This window comes from Erinaceus europaeus, chromosome X (genome assembly GCF_950295315.1).
Source record: "Erinaceus europaeus chromosome X, mEriEur2.1, whole genome shotgun sequence".
In the NCBI taxonomy this organism is placed as follows: Eukaryota; Metazoa; Chordata; class Mammalia; order Eulipotyphla; family Erinaceidae; genus Erinaceus; species Erinaceus europaeus.
The window spans coordinates 80,023,101-80,045,350 of record NC_080185.1 but is presented as its reverse complement, the minus strand read 5'-3'; the positions used below and the strand labels follow the sequence as shown (position 1 = coordinate 80,045,350).

At 38.7% G+C, this 22,250-nt stretch overlaps 1 protein-coding gene across 2 annotated transcripts in view; it reads right to left on the bottom strand.

The window, feature by feature from the left end:
• OPHN1 (oligophrenin 1) overlaps window positions 1-22,250 on the bottom strand; it is a 385,226-nt gene that overhangs the window by 296,439 nt on the left and 66,537 nt on the right. For both annotated transcript variants that reach the window (XM_060183179.1, XM_060183178.1), the window contains exons 5-6: window positions 4,793-4,864; window positions 3,307-3,408 (exon numbers count right to left, since the gene is read on the bottom strand). In XM_060183179.1, coding sequence (XP_060039162.1) covers window positions 3,307-3,408; window positions 4,793-4,864 — 174 coding nt within the window. The remainder of the gene's footprint in view (window positions 1-3,306; window positions 3,409-4,792; window positions 4,865-22,250) is intronic.

Below are 22,250 nucleotides of genomic sequence, written 5' to 3'. Positions count from 1 at the left end.
AATGTATCCTGGAGCTCAGCTTCCCCAGAGACACACCCTACTAGGGAAAGAGAGAGGCAGACTGGGAGTATGGACCGACCAATCAACGCCCATGTTCAGCGGGGAAGCAATTACAGAAGCCAGGCCTTCTACCTTCTGCAACCCACAATGACCTTGGGTCCATGCTCCCAGAGGGATAGAGAATGGGAAAGCTATCAGGAGAGGGGGTGGGATATGGGCATTGGGTGGTGGGAATTGTGTGGAGGTGTACCCCTCCTACCCTATGGTTTTGTTAATTAATCCTTTCTTAAATAAATAAATAAATAAAAATACTATACTGCAAACCCTAACAAAAGGACTTTTCAAAGTTAACCCAATTACCAAATAATGTGATGATTACATTAACTATCCATTGTCTTTCTGAACCCTAAGACAGCAGGAACCTCACATCTCCACTATAGAACCTATATTTCTCCCAGTCCTGGAACCTTAGGATAGGGCCCACTTTCCCGCATGCCTTTCCCAATTCATATCAAATAATATTGCATCAGCCGATCACAACCCAATCAACGCAACGACTGCCACCTCAACATGCGTCAGCTCAGACTGTGTCCAGAGACTTCAGGTGTGGAATGACAACCCTTCAGCTTCATTACTCGGGTGAGACTTTTCCTTTCATAGCATTATCTAATTCCATCGCAGGTGGATCACTTTCTAACAAAGTCCCAAAACCTAGATATACACCAGGTTCTGTGAGAGACAGCATATGTTCACACGTATCCATAAACAAGTGCAAAATATATACCTGAAAGCAGAAGTACTCTAGAGTTTGCAGTGAGTACCCCCCCAACACTTCCTGTCCACTATTCCAACCTTTAGGTCCATGATTGCTCAACAATTTGTTTGGCTTTGTATGTTAACTCTTTTCAGTCACCAGATTCCAGATGCCATCAGGATGCCGGCCAGGCTTCCCTGGACTGAAGACCCCACCAATGTGTCCTAGAGCTCCACTTCCCCAGAGACCCACCCTTCTAGGGAAAGAGAGAGGCAGACTGGGAGTATGGATGGACCAGTCAACGCCCATGTTTAGTGGGGAAGCAATTACAGAAGCCAGACCTTCTACCTTCTGCAACCCACAAGGACCCTGGGTCCATGCTCCCAGAGGGATAGAGAATGGGAAAGCTATCAGGAGAGGGGGTGGGATATGGGCATTGGGTGGTGGGAATTGTGTGGAGGTGTACCCCTCCTACCCTATGGTTTTGTTAATTAATCCTTTCTTAAATAAATAAATAAATAAATAAATAAAAATACTATACAGCAAACCCTAACAAATGGACTTTTCAAAGTTAACCCAATTACCAAATAATGTGATGATAACATTAACTATCCATTGTCTTTCTGAACCCTAAGACAGCAGGAACCTCACATCTCCACTATAGAACCTATATTTCTCCCAGTCCTGGAACCTTAGGATAGGGCCCACTTCCCCGCATGCCTCACCCAATCCATATCAAATAATATTGCATCAGCCGATCACAACCCAATCAACGCAACGATTGCCACCTCAACATGCGTCAGCTCAGACTGTGTCCAGAGACTTCAGGTGTGGAATGACAACCCTTCAGCTTCATTACTCGGGTGAGACTTTTCCTTTCATAGCATTGTCTAATTCCATCGCAGGTGGATCACTTTCTAACAAAGTCCCAAAACCTAGATATATACCAGGTTCTGTGAGAGACAGCATATGTTCACACGTATCCATAAACAAGTGCAAAATATATACCTGAAAGCAGAAGTATTCTAGAGTTTGCAGTGAGTACCCCCCCCCCCCAACACTTCCTGTCCACTATTCCAACCTTTAGGTCCATGATTGCTCAACAATTTGTTTGGCTTTGTATGTTAACTCTCTTTTCAGTCACCAGATTCCAGATGCCATCAGGATGCCGGCCAGGCTTCCCTGGACTGAAGACCCCACCAATGTGTCCTAGAGCTCCACTTCCCCAGAGACCCACCCTTCTAGGGAAAGAGAGAGGCAGACTGGGAGTATGGATGGACCAGTCAACGCCCATGTTCAGCGGGGAAGCAATTACAGAAGCCAGGCCTTCTACCTTCTGCAACCCACAAGGACCCTGAGTCCATGCTCCCAGAGGGATAGAGAATGGGAAAGCTATCAGGGGAGGGGGTGGGATATGGGCATTGGGTGGTGGGAATTGTGTAGAGTTGTACCCCTCCTACCCTATGGTTTTGTTAATTAATCCTTTCTTAAATAAAAAATAAATTAATAAAATAAATAAATAACATTATAAACCTTTTTAAGAGTTTTCTAATTTGTGTAGTCCACTTTTATCCAGCATGATACTCCATCTAAGCTTACATCTTAGTATAGGATGATAATTTTATAAAGTAAATGTTGAACTATGTCAGGGGATCTGTTCCAGATCTACCCAATAAAATTCTAATTTAATTCTGTCTTCATGACGAGTCTGTATTCAGGAACTTATAACTGAAATACCTTTGGAGTTCACTCAGTACCACTTTTTTGACAGGTAGAGGAACTGAGACCAACAAATAAACAAATTATTCAATGTCATGCCATTATTCCATGGAGGAGTTTGCTTGAGAGTCAGTCTTCCTGACTCTCAAACCAAGGTTTTAATTCAAGCTCTATCATATACATTTCTATGCTAAGGCAAGATCTGAGGAAACCCCTGAAATAGGAAGTTGTAAAACTATGCTCATAAGGAACAAGGCTGCCTAACAATGTTTTAGAGGGAGGAACAAAATATTAAAAGGATACATTGGGTTAGACAAAGGTAATAATTCTCAGGAATAATTGATATGCTACAACTGAATTTGGAAGACCAATAGTTAACAATCAGAAACAGGCACACATATCCTACCCACTTTCTTCCTTGCCTTGATTTTTTAAAGCTATGAGAAAGTTGAGATATGTTACAGACTTTGTTTTAGGAATAAAATTTAAATGTAAGCCTATCAAGATGCAAGAGGTGGAAAGACATGATGGCATTAGGTTTCTATCCTATTTGCCCTGGAACCCATGTCTTGGTTTGTCAGTTCCACACACTTTCACCTGTATAACTGTTCCCTGAAACAATGGAACAGGGAGGTTAAATTGAGTGTTGTCCTTGCATCCATTTTTATATTAGAACAGCAACAAAAAGGTTTTTCCCTTCCTGCTAAATTGGGTGATAACAGCATTTTGTTCTCTGTGGCAACAGTCAGGAAGCGCACTTTCAGCTTCAGGTGTATTAACAATTAACACAAAGCAGATAAAAAAAAAGGTGGGGTCAGGCTTTTTGAACATACCTCTTGTAACTGAGATTCTTTTTTTTTGGAAGATAGATGTAAATGTCGGTCTAGTAAGGAATAAAACCTCTCAGCGTCCTTCTCAAATTTCTTTTTCCGCTCCTGGTCATGGAAGAGAAGGCAAATATTAATGCATCTATTTTTTTAATAAGCTTCTATCTTGAAACTGAGAATTCAGAATGGTATCAGCTTTCATGCAGCCAGTCCCTGTAGCTTCTGGGATGAAGGAAGCAGGAGAGAATTTTCCATTACATTGATCTCTACTGTTTTAATTTCCTCAAATTTCACCCAGAAATATCCACCTCGGGAAAAAAAATAGTTCTTATTAGTATAACCAAAGATTTTGAAAGCTACTACTTAGAGAATGATACTTAAAATATATCTGTAGTTGGTTATTTCTTCCTCCAACATTTCACATTCCAAAGCAAACAAGTAACAAGAAGCACAGTCATGAACTAAATATAGGTCTTAAAAGGTTAACGTATAACGCATTTAGACAGATAACTCATAATTGTGGTACCTGGAAATAAATGTTTACTGAGATATTCCAGGATTCTAAGTAAAGGAATAAAATGAAATATAAAGGTAGAACCATCTAGGAATTCATCAGTTTTCTCATCACAATCCCTAGAGGCAAAAAAAAAGAGTACAATGATAGTCAAAGCATTAAAACATAAGAACTGCCAACCACAAATACTTTATCCTGCTAAACTACACTTCAAGTATCCTTTTCAAACATACAGAAATAAAAGGAATTCACCATCACTAATCCTGCCTTGTAAAGATTCCAGCTCTAAATGAGTTGATCAGTTGTAGAAAAGAACCAGGAACACAAATAAGAAATTGAGAAAGCAAAGACATAGGAAAGGGAAGAGCAAAACAGAGCAATGCAACCAATGGTGCTAATAATTAATGTTATAAATCTCACATGTTTACTAGAATAATTAAGGTAGATATTATATGTAAAATCCTCAGTCAAGAACCAAAACATAAGAAATATATGATGGATTTTTTTGTCCTTTGCCTCAGAAGACATAAAGTAGATCACTGCAGCATATTTTCATTTCTTTTCTCCTACCACTATCAAGGAATGAAAGTCAAGTGAGTGAGAAGGTTCTTACATCATTTGTCTTTCTCCAAATTCTTTATTCAATATTATTTACTACTGAAATGCCACTTCAGAAAGGGTGAATTATTTTCATGAGAAGTCCTGCTATATCATTTTGCATGAAGTCCAGTCACTCAAATAATTATATGACGATTTGAGACAGTTCACAAGTCAATGTACTCTGCTCTTTCTTCTCAGAGCTTTCTACTTTCATATCATTAATACAAACCAAGTCAGATATTCCAGATAAAAACCACTGGATGGTATAATCTTTGACAAATAAATTTTTCAGAGTTAAAACTCTTCTTGTCTCTAAAGAGTAAATAATGGTATCCCAAACAGATGCTTAACTTACACATGCATAGAATATGTATGTACCTTGGTAAAGCCTATTTGTTCCTTCCTGAAATTTTCCAGGGGTTTGATCAGCAAATCACTAGCATTTTGTACCTAGAAAAAAATTGTTTAGATTCAAGATTCATTCTTAGGATATTACCTTATAATGTACCATCTTATAAAATGTTGACTGGTTTCTTGGGTCTTGCTACTACATTTTTCCCATATTAGTCTCTAAAAACCAAATGATTTGAAAGTAAATGAGAAAGGAGTTCTCTGAAAATAGTATGTGGCCTGATCTGCGTTTTTAGTCAGTAAGTATATAGAGTTGTGTGCAGAAGAAGAAATGAGAAACCTAAATTATATGTAGAAAAAGAAAACAGAAATAAAATTAAAAATGCATGAAAGACCAATTGCACCAAATGCAAATCATTTCAAAGAAGACAAGTGTGAATTCACAGTAACAGCAATAGGAGAAATCCCATGATAAATTATTTCTAGTCTTATCCCAATGAGTCAACAATCACAACACTTTGCCTTATTGCTTCAAAATGTGTAGTATATTAAGGCATCACAGAGAACACTGGTATATTCCTTAAATTACATTACATTATGTGCTCAAAAGATAGTAAAAACAATCTGTGTAAGTACTAGAAATTTTGACATTTACACAATTCTGGAAAAATAAAAACACACCATATGCATAATAAAACCTTTGTTCATGGGCCAGGAGAGATACACCAAACTTTGTTTTCATATGAACATCGTAAGAGATTCCATCTGTCTTACAAAATATGTAGGGCCTATTTCTTTAGTTACACTTAAATGGAGAATCTTGGAGAAATGATTTATAGGGCTTTCCTAAATAATGCACTGCATTTATTTTAGTCTAACACAAGACTAAGAGAGACTGTCTTCTTTGTCAGATAAGGCATGAAGAACAAAATACGCTGAAAGGTCCCAGTTTCAATCCCCTGCACCATCATAAGCCAGAGCTGGCAGTGTTCTGGTAAAGAAAAAACAAAAAGGAAAAAAAGGAACAATTGAATGGGCCAAATTTAATGTAATTGAAGCCTTACTAGCAACTCTGCTATCAAAAATTTAAATGTCAGCGACTCACCATGATTATAAACAAGATTTCTACTAAAACTACAAGTCCACTGTTCTTGTCCAAACTACTCAAATTCTATGGATTGTAAATTATATGTTATTATTTTTTACTAACCACATGGAGACAAATTAATTCACTGGTGACATAGATTCAATTATCTTCCTAGCTATTGTAGAAGTAATAGTTTTAAAGTTTGTCCACAAATTCTGTGATATGTCTCCAGTCACAAGGTAAAGTCTCTGATGTTTACTACTTTGAGATGATAAGAATACAGTGACACAATGTCATTTCCCAAGCTAGGTCATAAAAAGGATAGTAGTTTATAAATGCTTCTTTGTAACATTTTCCAGGAAGTACTGAGTCATTAAACAATAAACTGGACTAGCCTGATACTATTAAGTTTAAAATGGAATATGTACACATTTTGTTCTAAAATCTAGCTAATCCCAGTATCACAACTATCTACATAAATGTGCCAGGACTCCATATCTTCCTGTCTCTCAGGTGAATGCCATGATATAAAGCAAAAGACTTGCCCAATTAAGCCCTTTGAATTCCAAAATCTTGAAGTAAAATTATGACTCTCAATTAATACATATATATTTTTTAATTTTTTACTTATAAAAGGAAATACTGACTAAACCATAGGATAAGAGGAGTAAAACTTCACACAAGTCCCACCACCAGAACTCTGTATCCCATCGCTCCCCTGATAGCTTTCCTATTCTTTAACCCCCTGGGAGTATGGACCCAAGGTCACTGTGGGATGCAGAAGGTTGAAGGTCTGGCTTCTGTAATTCCTTCCCCACTGAACATGGGCTTTGACAGTTTGATCCATACTCCAAGCCTGTCTCTCTCTTTCCCTAGTAGGGAAGGGATCTGGGGAAGCGGAACTCCAGGACACATTGGTGGGGTTATCTATCTAGGGAAGACTGGTCAGTATCATACTAGCATCTGGAACCTGGTGGTTGAAAAGAGAGTTAAAATACAAAGCCAAACAAATTGTTTACCAATCATGGATCTAAAGGCAGATGAAGAATTGGGGGGATCCTCCATTTTGTAGATAGCTAGTAGGCATATTTTAGTTATATTCCAAAGGGCCTGTAGCTATACTTGTTAGTGTGCTTCTAGTTCTGCTTCTGGGATCCCTCCTGTTACATTGCTTGATGTTGTGGTCTATTTACATGGTCATTCTGTTACATTGGTTTGGTCTCACTCCCCCTGCCTCCGGGAGATTTGGTTTAGCCCTTGCTTTTCAAGCTTCTTGCTTCTCCCTGCCCCCTATCCTGCATATTTCCTGGGTTCCTGACTCTGCAGCCGGGGGATAAAGATGGAGGGAAAAAATGTATGGTGATAGATTGGATTAGTTTTTGAACCGTTCGCTCATGAATAAAGAAATACTGCTTCTCCGCTCAGCCTTGTGTCCCTGGTCATCTGTCTCCCACCGCGAAGCTAGCCTAACATACTGGTGCACTGAACTTAAACGATAATATTAGATTTTTGGTTTTTTGGTTGTTTTTTTTTTTTTCATTTTTTCCCTGAGCCTGAAATCTGATAAGCTGGTGGATCCAAGTTATTGTCTGGGGAGATGATGTCATGGTTGGAAAAAAGACCAGAAAGCTGGATCAGGGAAGGAGTAGCTCCCTAATATGGGAAAGGGGTATAAATATTGTTGACTGTAAACCCCATCGATTTGATGTGATCCCATAATCAGCTTCGGAGCCTATGTAACCTCTACATCCCTCTAGGTCTGAGCTCACATTCTGTGGTCATGAATAGGAACATTCCAGGCTGCCCCAATAGTCTGTAGTGAGTGAGTATAAAGTTCATAATGAAATAGTGCCTTAGAGTTAGATAAATTCCTCACCTACTTATTACAGCTCTCTCCCTCACTCAAAAGCTAACCTTATCAAAGCAAGGACTGCAAAAGCTGAATAAGGGCAAGAGACTGGCATACTTTACTGATTACTCTTTAGTCACTATCAGCCCACCTCATTAGGTAGGGCCCTAATCGGGGAGTCCTGAGATTCCCAAACAGACATGATGGGCCTAGACCTCAAATAAACCCCTCTCTCCATTATTACTGGTCATTTATATCAGGAACAACACAATAGACCCCTTTGTGTACCCCCATAGGCCTTGCCCTAAACTTGGATCAACAATGGTAGAGAATGTCCCATCATCTGTAGGGAGGGTGGACAGTATACTCTATGCTACACCTGAGGAAGATGGGTCGATATTGGGGGCGGCCTGGAATGTTCCTACCCATAATACATAATTTTTAAATAGAATGTTATGCAGCAGTTGCCAAACTACTTTCAGTTTCATAAATTGGAGAGACTGAGTTTATCAATGTAAAAGTGAACATCCCACTTCTAAAGACAGAAGTATGTGTCAGTAGTCTGTATGTAATTTAACTTTGTCATTTTTGGTTTGTCTACATGTGCAGAGACTCAGCTGAGGATGACACTGTTAAAAAGAGCTTCATATGATACAGCAAATCCTATCAAAGGGATTTTCAAAGTTAAGCCAAAATTGCCAAATAATATAATTATAGCAATAACTATCTATTGCCTTCTTAAACCCTAAGACAGCAGGAAACTCCCACTTCCTCTATAGAGCCTATATTTCTCCTAGCTCTGGAACCTCTAGGGTGGGGCTCACTTTTCTGCATGTTTCTCTCAATTCATGCCAAATGATATTACATCTGTTGATCCCAACCTAATCAATGAAGTGAGTACCACCCCAGCATGCTTCACTTAAGACTGTGTCCAGAGACATCAGGCATGGAATGTCAGCCCCTTAGCCTCATTACTCAGGTGAGACCTTTCTTTTCATAGGATTCTCGAATTCCATTCCAGGAGGTTCACTTCCTAACTAAGTCCCAAAAGCTAGATATAGAACAGGTCCCATGGGATAGGGCATATGTTCACATGTATCCATAAACTAGGGCAAAATATATACCTGAAAGCAAAAGTGCACAGTAGTCTGCAGTGAGTCAGTATATGCAGCAAGCAAGTAGAAAAACCTAAAAAGACATTATAAAGTTCCTAATGAAATAGTGTCCACACAGTTAAGAAAACAAATCTCTGACATGTTGTGATAGGTCCTGTAATGGTTAGCCATTACAGGATTCCTAAAACTAAGAGGTGAAATACAGTAGCTAGCATTTAATAAATGAGTAAAAATTTGTGGTACAGAAAAGTACAACACAAATAAAAACAGAAGAAAAGAACATAGTATTCTAAAAAATAATGACAATGAAGAAAAATTTAAAAATGAATGCTACATTAATGTTTCAGATCATTGTAACTGGATAGAGATCCAGAAACAACAATAGCTAAAGAGAAGAACTGCATGAAATGGGCGCAGAAGTCCACAAACTGGGTAGAAAAGAAAATTTAGGAAAATGTAAATTAACTATTTGACCATCTATTAGAAATCAGGGAAAATAAACTTACTTTATCATTCCATGGTATCCTAAGAAGTAAAGCACTTTAACTGTGAAAATTCACAAGGCAAATTTCCACAAGGAAAATCTCTGGAATAAAGAAAAAGGAGGAGGAAGAAGAAATAGAAGGAGGAGGAGGAGGATGAGGAGGAGGAGGAGGAGGAGGAGGAGAGTTCATTAGAAACAGCCCTGTGGTCTGGAAGGTGGTGCAGTAGATAAAGCATTAGATTCTCAAGCATGAAGTCCCGAGTTTAATCCCCAGCAGCATATGTACCAGAGTAATGTCTGATTCTTTCTCTCTCTCCTCCTAGCTTTCTCATTAATAACTTTTTTTAAAAATCTTAATAAACAAAGGAAGAATGAAAGGGAAATAGCACTTATGCAACCTCAATTAGACAGATAATTTAGTCAAATAATTAAAGAAACAAGAGAATCGGGTGGGGCAGATAGACTTTCATGCCTGAGACTCTCATGCCTGAGGTTCCAAAGTCCCAGTTTCAATCCCCCACATCACCATAGGCCAGAGATGAGCAGTGCTCTGGAGAGAGAGAGAGAGAGAGAGAGAGAAGAGAAGAGAGATTTAAAGAAAGAGATGGATTGAGTATTCCTACTGAACGTCTTTAGAATCCTTCACTCCAAGAAACTAGAATACACATTTTTAGGGGTGCAAGTGAAACATTCTCATAGATAGGCCATATGTTGGGCTACAAAGACAGTGTCAGTAAATACAAGAACACTGAAATCACCCTAAGCATATTCTCAGACCACAGAGAAATTAAACTAACACTTATCAAAAACAAAACAAACAGAAAATTAGTAAAGGTCCCAAAATATGAAAACCCTGTTTAACAACAAAGGCACAAAGATGATATTAAAGAAGAAATTAAAGTGTTCTTCTTAAAAAAATGAATCTATGAGCTATTAGATTATTTGGGACACAGCTAAAGCTGTAATAAGAAGGAAATACATAGCCTTACAAGGACATATTAGGAATCAAGAAAATGTTCAAATAAGCAACCTGACTGCACACCTTAAGGAATTAGAAGAATAACAAGGAAACCAAAAGCAAGCAGAAAAAGTGAAGGAATTAAAATCAGGGCAAAAATTAATAATGTCTAAAGTAAAAGAACCACACAAAATATCAGTAAAAAAATACTGGCTTTTTGTAAGAGTAAACAAAACTGGCAAATACTTGTCTACACTCACTAAAAGAAAAGAAGTCTCTAATAAATAGGATTGTAAAGGTAACATGAGATATCACAACAGACACTGCAGAAATTTAAAGTATCATGTAAGATTTCTATGAACAACATATGCTAACAAACTAAAGAACATGGAAGACCTGGAAAGCTTTCTAGAAGTTATAATCTTCTAAATCAGAACCATGAGCAACTAGAAAATATGAATTGATCAATTATAGCCAAATAAACTGAAAGAGTCACTATAAGCATTCCCAAAAATAAAGTATAGGAGCAGATCATTTTATAAGCAAATTTTATAAAACATTTAATGAAAAGCCAATACCCACAGTATTCAAGCTCTTCCAACTGTCAAGGACACTGCACAGCACCTTCTATGAAGCCAGCATCGTCGTGATACCAAAAGAAGATGAGGCACAACAAAAAAAGAAAACTAAATAACTATCTCAGATGAGCATAGATGCTATGATATTGAACAAAATCCTAGCCAACTAGTTAACATTAGTACATTAAAAAGATTGCAAATTATGACTAAGTGGGATTTATCCCAGGGTTGCAAGGCTGGTTCAATATATGAAAATCAATAAATGTGAACCACAACATCAACAAAAGGAAAACCAAAAACCACATGATTATTTCAATAGATGCTATGAAAGCCTTTGACAAGATCCAAGATCCTTTCATGAAAAAATTACAAAAATAGAAATCATTGTAAAAATTCCAAATCTAGTTGAATGTACAGCAAACCCACAGCCAACAATATATTCAACAGTGAGAGACTGAAAGTATTTCCACTGAAATGAGGTACTTAAGAGGGCTGCCCACTATAATTGTTCCTATTCAACATAGTGTTATAAGTCCTACCCATAGCAATTAGGCAAGAGAAAATAAAGGGATGCATATTGGAAGAGAAGAAGTCAAACTATCTGCACCGGGTGGTGATACACCTAGTTAAGCACATACAACACAGTGCACAAGGACCCAGTTTCAACCCCTGGTCCCCACCTGCAAGGGTAAAGCTTCACAAGTGGTGAACAAGGCTGCAGGTCTCTCTCTTTCCTTCTTTATCACAGCCACCCCTCTTAATTTCTCTGTCTCTATCCAATAATGTGTGTGGTAGAACTGTCATTATTTGTGGGCAATATGGATAAATGAGTTGTGGGATATATATTCCACTCTAATGTGCTGCAATCAAAAAGCACAATATTATGTCCTTTGGAATTCGAAGTGACTATGGTTAGCCAAATAAGTGAATATCAGAAAGACAACTACCAATGGTTTCATGCATATATAGAATCTGAAGAAATGATGTACATGAACTTGCAAAAAATAAAATACAGGAACAAACTGTCTCTAACACTGTGAGAACTATGGGAGTTATTGTTGAGAGAATAGAGGCACATAAATTTAGTGGTGGTTCAGGGGAACTTACAATCTTGTAAACCACTACTAATCATAAAAAGAAAAAGGCTTGCAAAAAAAAAAAAAGTAACAGTCATACAAAAACCAGTGGAGTTTCTCATTATCAGAACCGTTACTGGAAGGTGTACCACAGAGAAAGAAACAAGGTTTGCCTGAGCCAGATAGCTAAAATGGAGTTGGGCTGAAAGTATTATCTGTGGAGATGATGCCAGAGTTGGATATAGGACTGAAAAGCTGGATCAGGGCAGAGAGTAGCTCCCAAATATGGGGAAAGAATATAAATATCATTAACTGTAAACCTCATCAATCTCCTCTGGGGCTCATGTACAATGCGAGAGCCCATGTAACCTCTGTATCTCTGTGGGTCTGAGCTTTCATTTTGTGGTCGCTGGGAACGTTCTAGGCTGCATTCATTGAAAGACCCATCCTCCTCAACTGGCAGAGTATGTTGACCCAGCCTCCCTCCAGAGAGTGGGGTGGCTTCTGTCATTGTTGTTCCACATTGAAGGCAAGGTCCTGTAGGGGCCCACAGGCAACATTACTGCCACAATACTGTTCCTGATGGAGATGACAAGTGATGGTGGAGAGAAGGTTCTGTTAGAGGTCTAGGCCCATCATATCTATGTGGGAATCCCAGGATTTCCTGACTAGGGCCCCAGATGATGGGTTGGCCTGGTAGTGACCAAAAGGGTCATCATTAAAGTGGTTTCTTGCCCTTATCCAGCTTTTGTAGTCCTTACTTTATCTGACAAGGTTAGTCTTAAAAGTGATTGAAAGAAGTGAAATGGGAAGTAGATGAGGAGGGTATCTAGGTCTAAGAAACCATTTGCTTGGGTACTTTATAGCACCCTTCTTAAGTCTTTCTATTTGCTTACTGCACTTATGCAGTATTCTGTGGAGGATATATCCCATAATTTCTTCAGCCAGTCATCTGTGGATGGGAATTTAAGCAGCTTCCACTCTGACTATTGTGAAAAATGCAATTATGATAAGTGTATATGTACCCTCAAATTAGTGTTTGTATGTCTTTGGGATAAAGGCCTAAGAGTGATAGTGTTCCATCAAGAAATAATTCCATTTTTATTTGATAAAATATTTTCTTTAAAAAGCAGCTGAAAATTATTGTAAGCCTGAGCCACAAGCACAGAGGCTAAATGAAGCTCTTCAGATCACAGAGAATTATGTTCCTGCTCTGAAGGCTAAAGAAACTTGTCTTGCTAGATTTGAAATTTCCTAGAATGAGTGATCCCTTTATTCTTTACATTTTTCCCCTTCAGGAAAAGACTTGTCTCTAACAGTGCTTCTATGTCAGTCTCAACTATGTTTTGGAGAGAAGGAAACTTAGTCTCACATATTTGGAGAAGAAATCTGTCCATGAAGGATCTTGAGAGGAGGAATTTATCCTGATCATCCAAGTTGTCCTTAAAAGTAACCACATTTACACTTATAAGAGAGAGGCAGGAGTTTGGAACTGTACACACACACAGAGGACAATAAGATACAGAAAGTAATACAACTACAAGTCAAAGAATGCCAGTGGCCACAGGAGAGGAATCTTGGACGACAATTTCCTCCTACAGCTTCTGGAAGTACAGTCTCTGAACTTACAAGTTCCAGAATTGTAAGACAACACATTTAAATTCTATTTAATGTATTAGTTACAAAAAATGTAGAAAACTGACATATTGGGACCAGGTGGTGACACACTTAGTTTACTGCACATGTTACAATGTGCAAGGACCCAGGTTCAAGCCCCCAGTCCCCACCTGCAGAAGAAAAACTTTGAGTGGTGAAGCAGTGTTGCAGGTGTCTCTCTATCTCTTCCATCTCTATCTCTTCATAACCTCTTAATTTCTGACTTTCCCAATAAATACAGATAATAAAAAATTTTTAAAAGGGGGGCCAGGTGGTGGCACACCTGGTTTAGTACACATGTTACAGTGCACAGGGACCCAGGTACAAGCCCCTGGTCTCCACCTGCAGAGGGAAAGCTTCATGAGTGGTTAAGCAGAGCTGCAGGTGTCTCTCTGTTTCTCTCCCTCTCCTTTCCTTTCAATATCTGGCTGTCTCTATCCAATAAATAAATAAATAAATATAATTAAAATTATAATTAGACTGCCATATTCAATAGAAAAATAAAAAAAATAAGGAACATCTAACTTTCACCAAAGTATACACAGTAAGGCAGACTCAGACAGACTAGCTACAGAAATATGAGACAACATTACAAGCAAGCAGAAAGACCTAAAAAAGACAACACAAAGTACTTAATCTAATAGTTTCAATTTAAACCTAGAAACACTCCTCACCTACTTCCTAATTTCATCCCTCAATCACTCCAAGGCTAGCCTTGTCAAACAAAGTAACAACTACAAAAGCTGGATAAGGTCAAGATATAACCATTCTTTTTTTGAATTTCTTTATTAGGTAATTAATGTTTTATATAAGACAGTAAATACAATAGTTTCTACATGCATAACATTTCTCAGTTTTCCATATAACAACACAACCCCCACTACGTCCTCCATCACCCTTCTTGGAACTGTATTCTCCCCCATCCCACCCACCCCAGTCTTTTTTACTTTGGTGAAATATGCCAATTCCAGTTCAGGTTCTATTTGTGTTTTCTCTTCTGATCTTGTTTTCCAACTTCTGCCTGAGAGTGAGATGATCCCATATTCATCCTTCTGTTTCTGACTTATATCACTTAACATGAATTTTTCAAGGTCCAACCAAGATCAGCTGAAAATGGTGAAGTGACCATTTTTTATACCTGAGTAGTATTCCATTGTGTATATATACCACAACTTGCTCAGCCACTCATCAGTTATTGGACACCTGGGTTGCTTCCAGGTGTTGGCTATTAGAAATTGTGCTGCTAAGAACATAAGTGTACAGAGATCTTTTTGGATGGGTGTGTTGGGTTCCTTAGGATATATCCTTAGGAGAGGAATTGCAGGATCATAGGTTAGGTCCATTTCTGGTCTTCTGAGAGTTCTGCAGACTGTACACTACAGAGGATGGAATAATTTACATTCCCAACAGCAGTGCAGGAGGGTTCCTTTGACCCCACAACCTCTCCAGCATTTGCTGCTGTTACCTTTTCTGATATATGATATTCTCACAGGCATGAAGTGGTATCTCATTGCTGTCTTTATTTGAATTTCTCAAAGAATCAAAGACTTGGAGCATTTTTTCATGTGTTTCTCAGGCTTTTGGATCTCTACTGTGGTGAATATTCTGTCCATGTCCTACCCCCCATTTTTGGATGGGGTTATTTGTTTTCTTGTTGTTGAGTTTGGCAAGCTCTTTATATATTCTGGTTATTAGCCTCTTGTCTGATGTATGGCATGTAAAGATCTTCTTCCATTCTTTGAGGGGTCTCTTGGTTTGGGTAGTGGTTTCTTTTGCTGTGAAGAAGCTTTTTAATTTGATGTAGTCCCATGCGTTTATGCTTGCATTAGTCTTTTTTGTCATTGGATTCGTATCACTGAAGATGTCTTTAAAATTTATGCAGAAAAGTGTTCTGCCAATATTTTCCTTTAAGTAATTGATAGTTTCTGGTCTAACATTAAAGTCCTTGATCCACCTGGAATTTACTTTTGTATTTAGTGAGCCAAGATGGCAACTCAGAAGCAGCTGCTGGCTTGTGCTCTGACAACAACTGCTGGAAAGCATCTGATCCTGGCCTTCAGCAGGACAGAGAACAAGACATTCTAAGCATGACACAAAAAAAAGGTAACTATAGCTCAATTTGGGTTAGAAAATAGAGCAAAGGAGTGTACATAAACACCATTCCCACCACCAAAGGACTGTGACACATCCCTCCCGCCCACTCCCACTCCCCACTGGCCCAGGAAGCTACATGTCTACCCCTCACCACTGGGTTTTTACTTTGGTGCCCTACTTACAATTTGATCAGGTCCTGCTTTTAGTTTCCCTTTCAGATCTTCTTAGTCAGCTTCTGTTGATGAGTGGGATCATCCCATACTCATCTTTATCTTTCTGACTTAGTTCATTTAACATAATTCCTTCTAGCTCTGTCCAAGTAGTCAGTAGTTAATTAATATGAGAGGGGGAAATCAATTGTATGTCTCAAAGTTTCTCAAAAGACAAACTGAATCTTTTTAATATATAGGCTATGTATTTGATATGCGGACTCTCTCAAAAGCCTAGACCAAGTAGATTAGAAGCATCCAATAACACAGCTATATACAATATACTGGGTACTGTACAGCAAACCATAACAAAGGGACTTTTCAAAGTTAACCCAATTAACAAATAATGTGATGATAACATTAACTATCGATTGTCTTTTTGAACCCTAAGACAGCAAGAACCTCATATCTTCACTATAGAGCCCCTACTTCCCCCAGTCCTGGAACCCTTGGATAGGGCCCACTTTCCCGTATGCATCTCCCAATCCAAACCAAATAATATTGCATCCGCCGATCACAACCTAACCAAAGCAACGATTGCTAACTCAACATGCTTCACCTCAGACTGTATCCAGAGACTTCACGTGTGGAATGACAACCCTTCAACTTCATTACTTGGGTGAGACCTTTCCTTTTATAGTACACTCTAATTTCATCTCAGGTAGTTCACTTTCTAACAAAGTCCCATAATCTAGATATACACCAGTTTCTGTGAGAGAGAGCTTATGTGCACACGTATCCATAAACTACTGCAAAATATATACCTGAAAGCAGAAGTACACTAGAGTTTGCAGTGAGTACCTCCCTAACACTTCCTCTCCACTATTCCAAGCTTGGGATCCATGATTGCTCAACAAATTGTTTGGCTTCATATGTTAACTCTCTTTTCAATCACCAGGTTCCAGATGCCACCAGGATAATGGCCAGGCTTCCCTGAATTGAAGACCCCACCAATGTGTCCTGGAGCTCAGCTTCCCCAGAGACACACCTTACTAGGGAAAGAGAGAGGCAGTCTGGGAGTATGGATGGACCAGTCAACGCCCATGTTCAGCGGGGAAGCAATTACAGAAGCCAGACCTTCTACCTTCTGCAACCCTCAACGACCCTGGGTCCATGCTCCCAGAGGGCTAGAGAATGGGAAAGCTACCATGGGAGGGGGTGGGTTATGGGGATTGGGTGGTGGGAATTGTGTGGAGTTGTACCCCTCCTACCTTATGTTTTTGTTCACTAATCCTTTCTTAAATAAAAAATTTAAAAAAAAGAAAAAGAAAAAGAGCTGTAATTAAAAAAAAAAGAAAAGAAAAGAAAATAGAGCAAAAAGAAAGGAAAATTTTGTACTATTTCTGTTCCCCATAACCAGACCCCAGGGAGTAGGGAGCCACTGCTAGCAGGCTCCCAGCTGAAGGTTTTTGTTTACCAAGATTCCTGGCTCACCAGGGATGCCATGTCAATCCTGTTTCTTTCTGAATACCTTGGCTATTTTTTTTTCTCTGAGTTAGGGACTTAGGCCCAATTGGAATGGAAAAACCTCATACCACCTGGGAAAGACAGCCTGTAAGTTTATTTTTTTTTCTTTTTCAATCAAACCAGAATTAATTCTTAGTATACTTTCCATTGATAGGCGACTGGATGTCCTATCCATTATGAGAGGAACTTGTCTCACTCTTCATACCGCCTCTATCCACTATCCCCCTTCTCCCTCCTCCTAGCTAATTAAACACACACACACACACAACTCTCATTTCACTACTCTCTTTTTTTACTGTTTTTTATTTCTTTTTTCTTTTCTATCCTTTCCCCCGTGTCTTCCACTCTTCCTTCCTCCATCCTCTACTTCCTGAATTCATTGATACTCGTTTGTGAATTATTTCAGGGAAGAAATCTGACTCAGAGTGGACTCTCTTTGTGTGTGCCTCTGCTCTACTTTCCTTTCTCCTCTTGCTACCCCTAGAATTTACAGTGGACAGTAGATTTGCATAACTGTCTATTCCTGCTATCCCTTTTTTCCTTTCTGTTTCTTTTTCATTTGGATTTGGCTGCTATTTTTTCATGGACTGGAGACATTGTTGGGGCTAACTGGTATTGGTTAAACTGCTTCAATTCTTGCTTCAGTTACTATTGTAATTTCTGACGGTGGTGATTACATTTGTCATAAAGGTATTTAGTATAGCGAGGCTTCTACTCAAAACACAACAACTGAGGAAAAACAGAACATAAAAATAAATAAAAATTAATAAAAAATGGTTAGATCAAGAGCAAATAAAACTGCTACTACAATGAATGAAGATAAGAGTCCAGAAGAAACTACTAATCAGCCAGAAGTAACCATAGATAAGAAAAGTATACAAGCAGTAATAAACTTATTGATCACAGAAATGAAAACAACTCTGTAGGAAAGGGCTAGCATAATTAGGAAAACAACAGATGAGAACCTCAAGGAAAATACCAACTGCCTCGAGGTAGAGAACTGAAAGCTGAAATTGCTGAACTGAAGAAAGAAGCTGAGGGGAGAGAAAGCATACTAACAGAAGCAGAAAACAGAATTATTGGGAGTCGGGCTGTAGCGCAGCGGGTTAAACGCAGGTGGCGCAAAGCACAAGGACTGGCAAAAGGATCCCGGTTCGAACCCCAGCTCCCCACCTGCAGGGGAGTCGCTTTACAGGCGGTGAAGCAGGTCTGCAGGTGTCTGTCTTTCTCTCCTCCTCTCTGTCTTCCCCTCCCTCTCTCCATTTCTCTCTGTCCTATCCAACAACGACAACAACAATAATAACTACAACAATAAAACAACAAGGGCAACAAAAGGGAATAAATAAATAAAATAAATATTAAAAAAATTTTAAAAGAAAACAGAATTATCCAGACAGAGGATGAGCTAGAGAAAACTAAGAAAGAGGTAAAAGAGCTGAGAAACAGACTGAGAGACACTAAAAACAACAATAGAGACATATGGGATGATCTCAAAAGAAGTAACATTCATATCATTGGCCTGCCAGAGGAAGAAAGAGAGGAAGGGGAAGTAAACATTCTAGATGAAATAATAGAAGAAAACTTCCCAGACCTGAACAACAGAAAGAACATTAAGATTCAAGAGATCCAGAGAGTCCCAAACAGAATCAATCCAGACCTGAAGACACCAAGACACATCACAGTTACAATGAAAAGAAGTAATGATAAAGAAAGTATCCTAAAGGCTGAAAGAGAGAAACAAAAAGTCACATACAGGGGAAAACCCATAAGACTAACAGTAGATTTCTCCAGAAGAGAATGGCAAGAAATCTATTGAGCTCTGAATGAAAAAGGGTTTCAACCAAGGTTAATATATCCTGCTAGACTTTCACTCAAACAAGATGGAGAGATCAAATCCTTCTCAGACATACAACAGTTAAAGGAGGCAACTATCACAAAGCCTGCCCTGAAATAGGTTCTAAAAGACCTCTTATAAACAAGAACATTACTATAATACTTGCAATATATCAGAGCAAATAAAATTTGTTGATTAATGGCATTACAATACAATAAATCCATAAGATCAGTAAATGTCAGCCGCTTAAACTCACCCATCAAAAGACACAGAGTAGGAGGATGGATCAGAAAACATAACCTAACCATATGCTGCTTGCAAGAATCCCACTTGACCCAACAAGATAAACACAAACTTAAAGTGAAAGGATAGGATAGAAAACTATCATACAGGCTAATGGACCACAAAAAAAAAAAAAAAAAAAAAAAAAAGCTGGAATAGCCATTTTCATCTCTGACACAATAGATTGTAAATTAAATAAAGTAACAAAAGATAGGCAAGGTCATTACATAATGATTAGAGGATCAATCAGCCAAGAAGACTTAACAATTATTAACAACTATGCACAAAATGAGGGACCATCTAAATACATCAAGCACCTACTAGAAGAACTTCAAAAATACATCAATAGTAATACAATAATAGTGGTAGACGTTAACACCCCACTATCACACTTAGATCAATAAATAAACAAGAGAATTAAATGAAGAGATTGACAGACTAGAACTCCTGGACATTTTCAGAGTTCTTAAGGAAATATAAACTGATACCAAGAAATGGAACGATATCCCATGCTCATGGATCGGAAGAATAAATATCATCAAAATGAATATTCTCCCCAGAGTCTTATACAAATTTAATACATACCCATCAAATTTCCAACAAGCTTCTTTAAGAGAATAGAATAAAACCTAATTTACCTGGAACCAGAAAACACCCAGAATTGCCAAAATCATCTTGAGGAAAAGAAACTGAAATGGAGGCATCACCCTGCCAGATCTCAAACTATATTATAAGGCCACCATCATCAAAAAAGCCAGGTATTGGAACAAAAATAGGCACACAGACCAGTGGAATAGAGTTGAAAGCCCAGATCTGAATCCCCACACCTATGGAAATCTAATGTTTGATAAGGGGGCCCAAAGTATTAAATGGAAAAAGGAGGCGCTCTTCAATAAATGGTGCCAGGAAAACTGGGTTGTAACATGCAGAAGAATGAAATTGAACCACCTTATCTCACCAGAAACAAAAATCAAGGACCTATATGTTTGACCGGAAACTATCAAATATTTAGAGGAAAACATTGGTTTAACACATTCACAGCTTAACCTCAAGGGCATCTTTGATGAAACAAACCCAAATACAAGGAATACTAAAGGAGAAACAAACCAATTGGGACTACATCAAATTGAAAAGCTTCTGCACAGCCAAAGAAACTATCACACAAAGAGACCCCTCACAGAATGGGAGATCTTCACATGTCATACATTAGACAATAAACTAATCACCAAAATACACAAAGATATCAGCAAACTTAGCACCAAGAAAAGCAAATGGCCTCATCCAAAAATGGGCAGAGGATATGAACAGGACATTCACTTCAGAGGAGATCCAAAAGGCTAACAAATATATGAAAAACTGCTTCAGGTCCCTGATTGTCAGAGAGATGCAAATAAAGACAACATTGAGATACCACCTCACCCCTGTGCAAATGGCATACATCAAAAAGACAGCAGCAAGAAATGTTGGAGAGGCTGTGTGGACAGAGGAACCCTTCTGCACTGCTGGTGGGAATGTAAATTGGTCCAGCCTCACTGGAGAGCAGTCTGGAGAACTCTAGCAAGGATAGACAGAGACCTTCCATATGACCCAGTAATTCCTCTCCTGGGGATATACCCCAAGGATTCCATAATGCCCAATCAAAGAGATATGTGTACATGTGATTTCATAGCAGCACAATTCATAATAGCTAAAACCTGGAAGGAACCCATGTGCCCAACAACAGATAAGTGGTTGAGAAAGCTGTGGTATATATACACAATGGAATCCTATGTAGCTATTAAGAACAATGAACCCACCTTCTCTGACCCATTTGGACAGAGCTAGAAGAAATTATATTAAGTGAGCTATGTCAGAAGGACAAAGATGAGTATGGTATGATCCCACTCATCAACAGAAGTTGAGAAAGAAGAACAGAATAGGAAACTATTCAGGATCTGATTAAATCGAGAGTAGGGCACCAAAGAAAAAACCCTGTGGTGAGGGGGAGGGTGGACATTTGGCTTCCTGGGGTGGGGGGTAAGGGGTGGGATGGGACACAGTCTTTTGGTGGTGGGAATGATGTTTATGTACACTCCTATTAAAGTGTAGTCATATACACCACTATTTAACTAATATGAGGAGGAAAAAATTGATCATATGTCTCAAACTTTTTAAAACACAGACTGAGACTTTTCATACATAGGCTGCGATTTTGATATGCTGACTCTCTCAAAAGTCTAGACCAGGTAAAACAGAAGCAACCGGTGGCACAGCTATATAGAAGATGCTGGGTAATTTGCAGCAAACCCTAATAAAGGGACTTTTCAAAGTTAACCCAATTACCAAATAATGTGATGATAACAATAACTATTCATTGTCTTCTTGAACCCTAAGACAGCAGGAACCTCACATTTCCACTATAGAGCCTATATGTCCCCCAGTCCTGGAACCTTAGGGTGGGGCCCACTTTCCTGCATGCTTCTCTCAATTCATATAAAATAATATTGCATCCGCTGATGGCAACGTAATCAACGCACCGAGTGCCACCCCAGCATGCTTCACTTCAGACTGTGTCCAGAGACTTCAGGTGTGGTATGACAACCCTTCAGCTTCATCACTCGGGTGAGATCTTTCCTTTCATAGTATTCTCTAATTCCATTCCAGGTGGTCCACTCCCCAATAAAATCCCGAAACCTAGATATATACCAGTTCCCCTGAGATAGAGCATATGTTCGCATGTGTCCACAAACCAGGGAAAAATATATACCTGAAAGCAGAAGTACACAAGAGTCTGCAGAGAGTGCTCCCCCAACACTT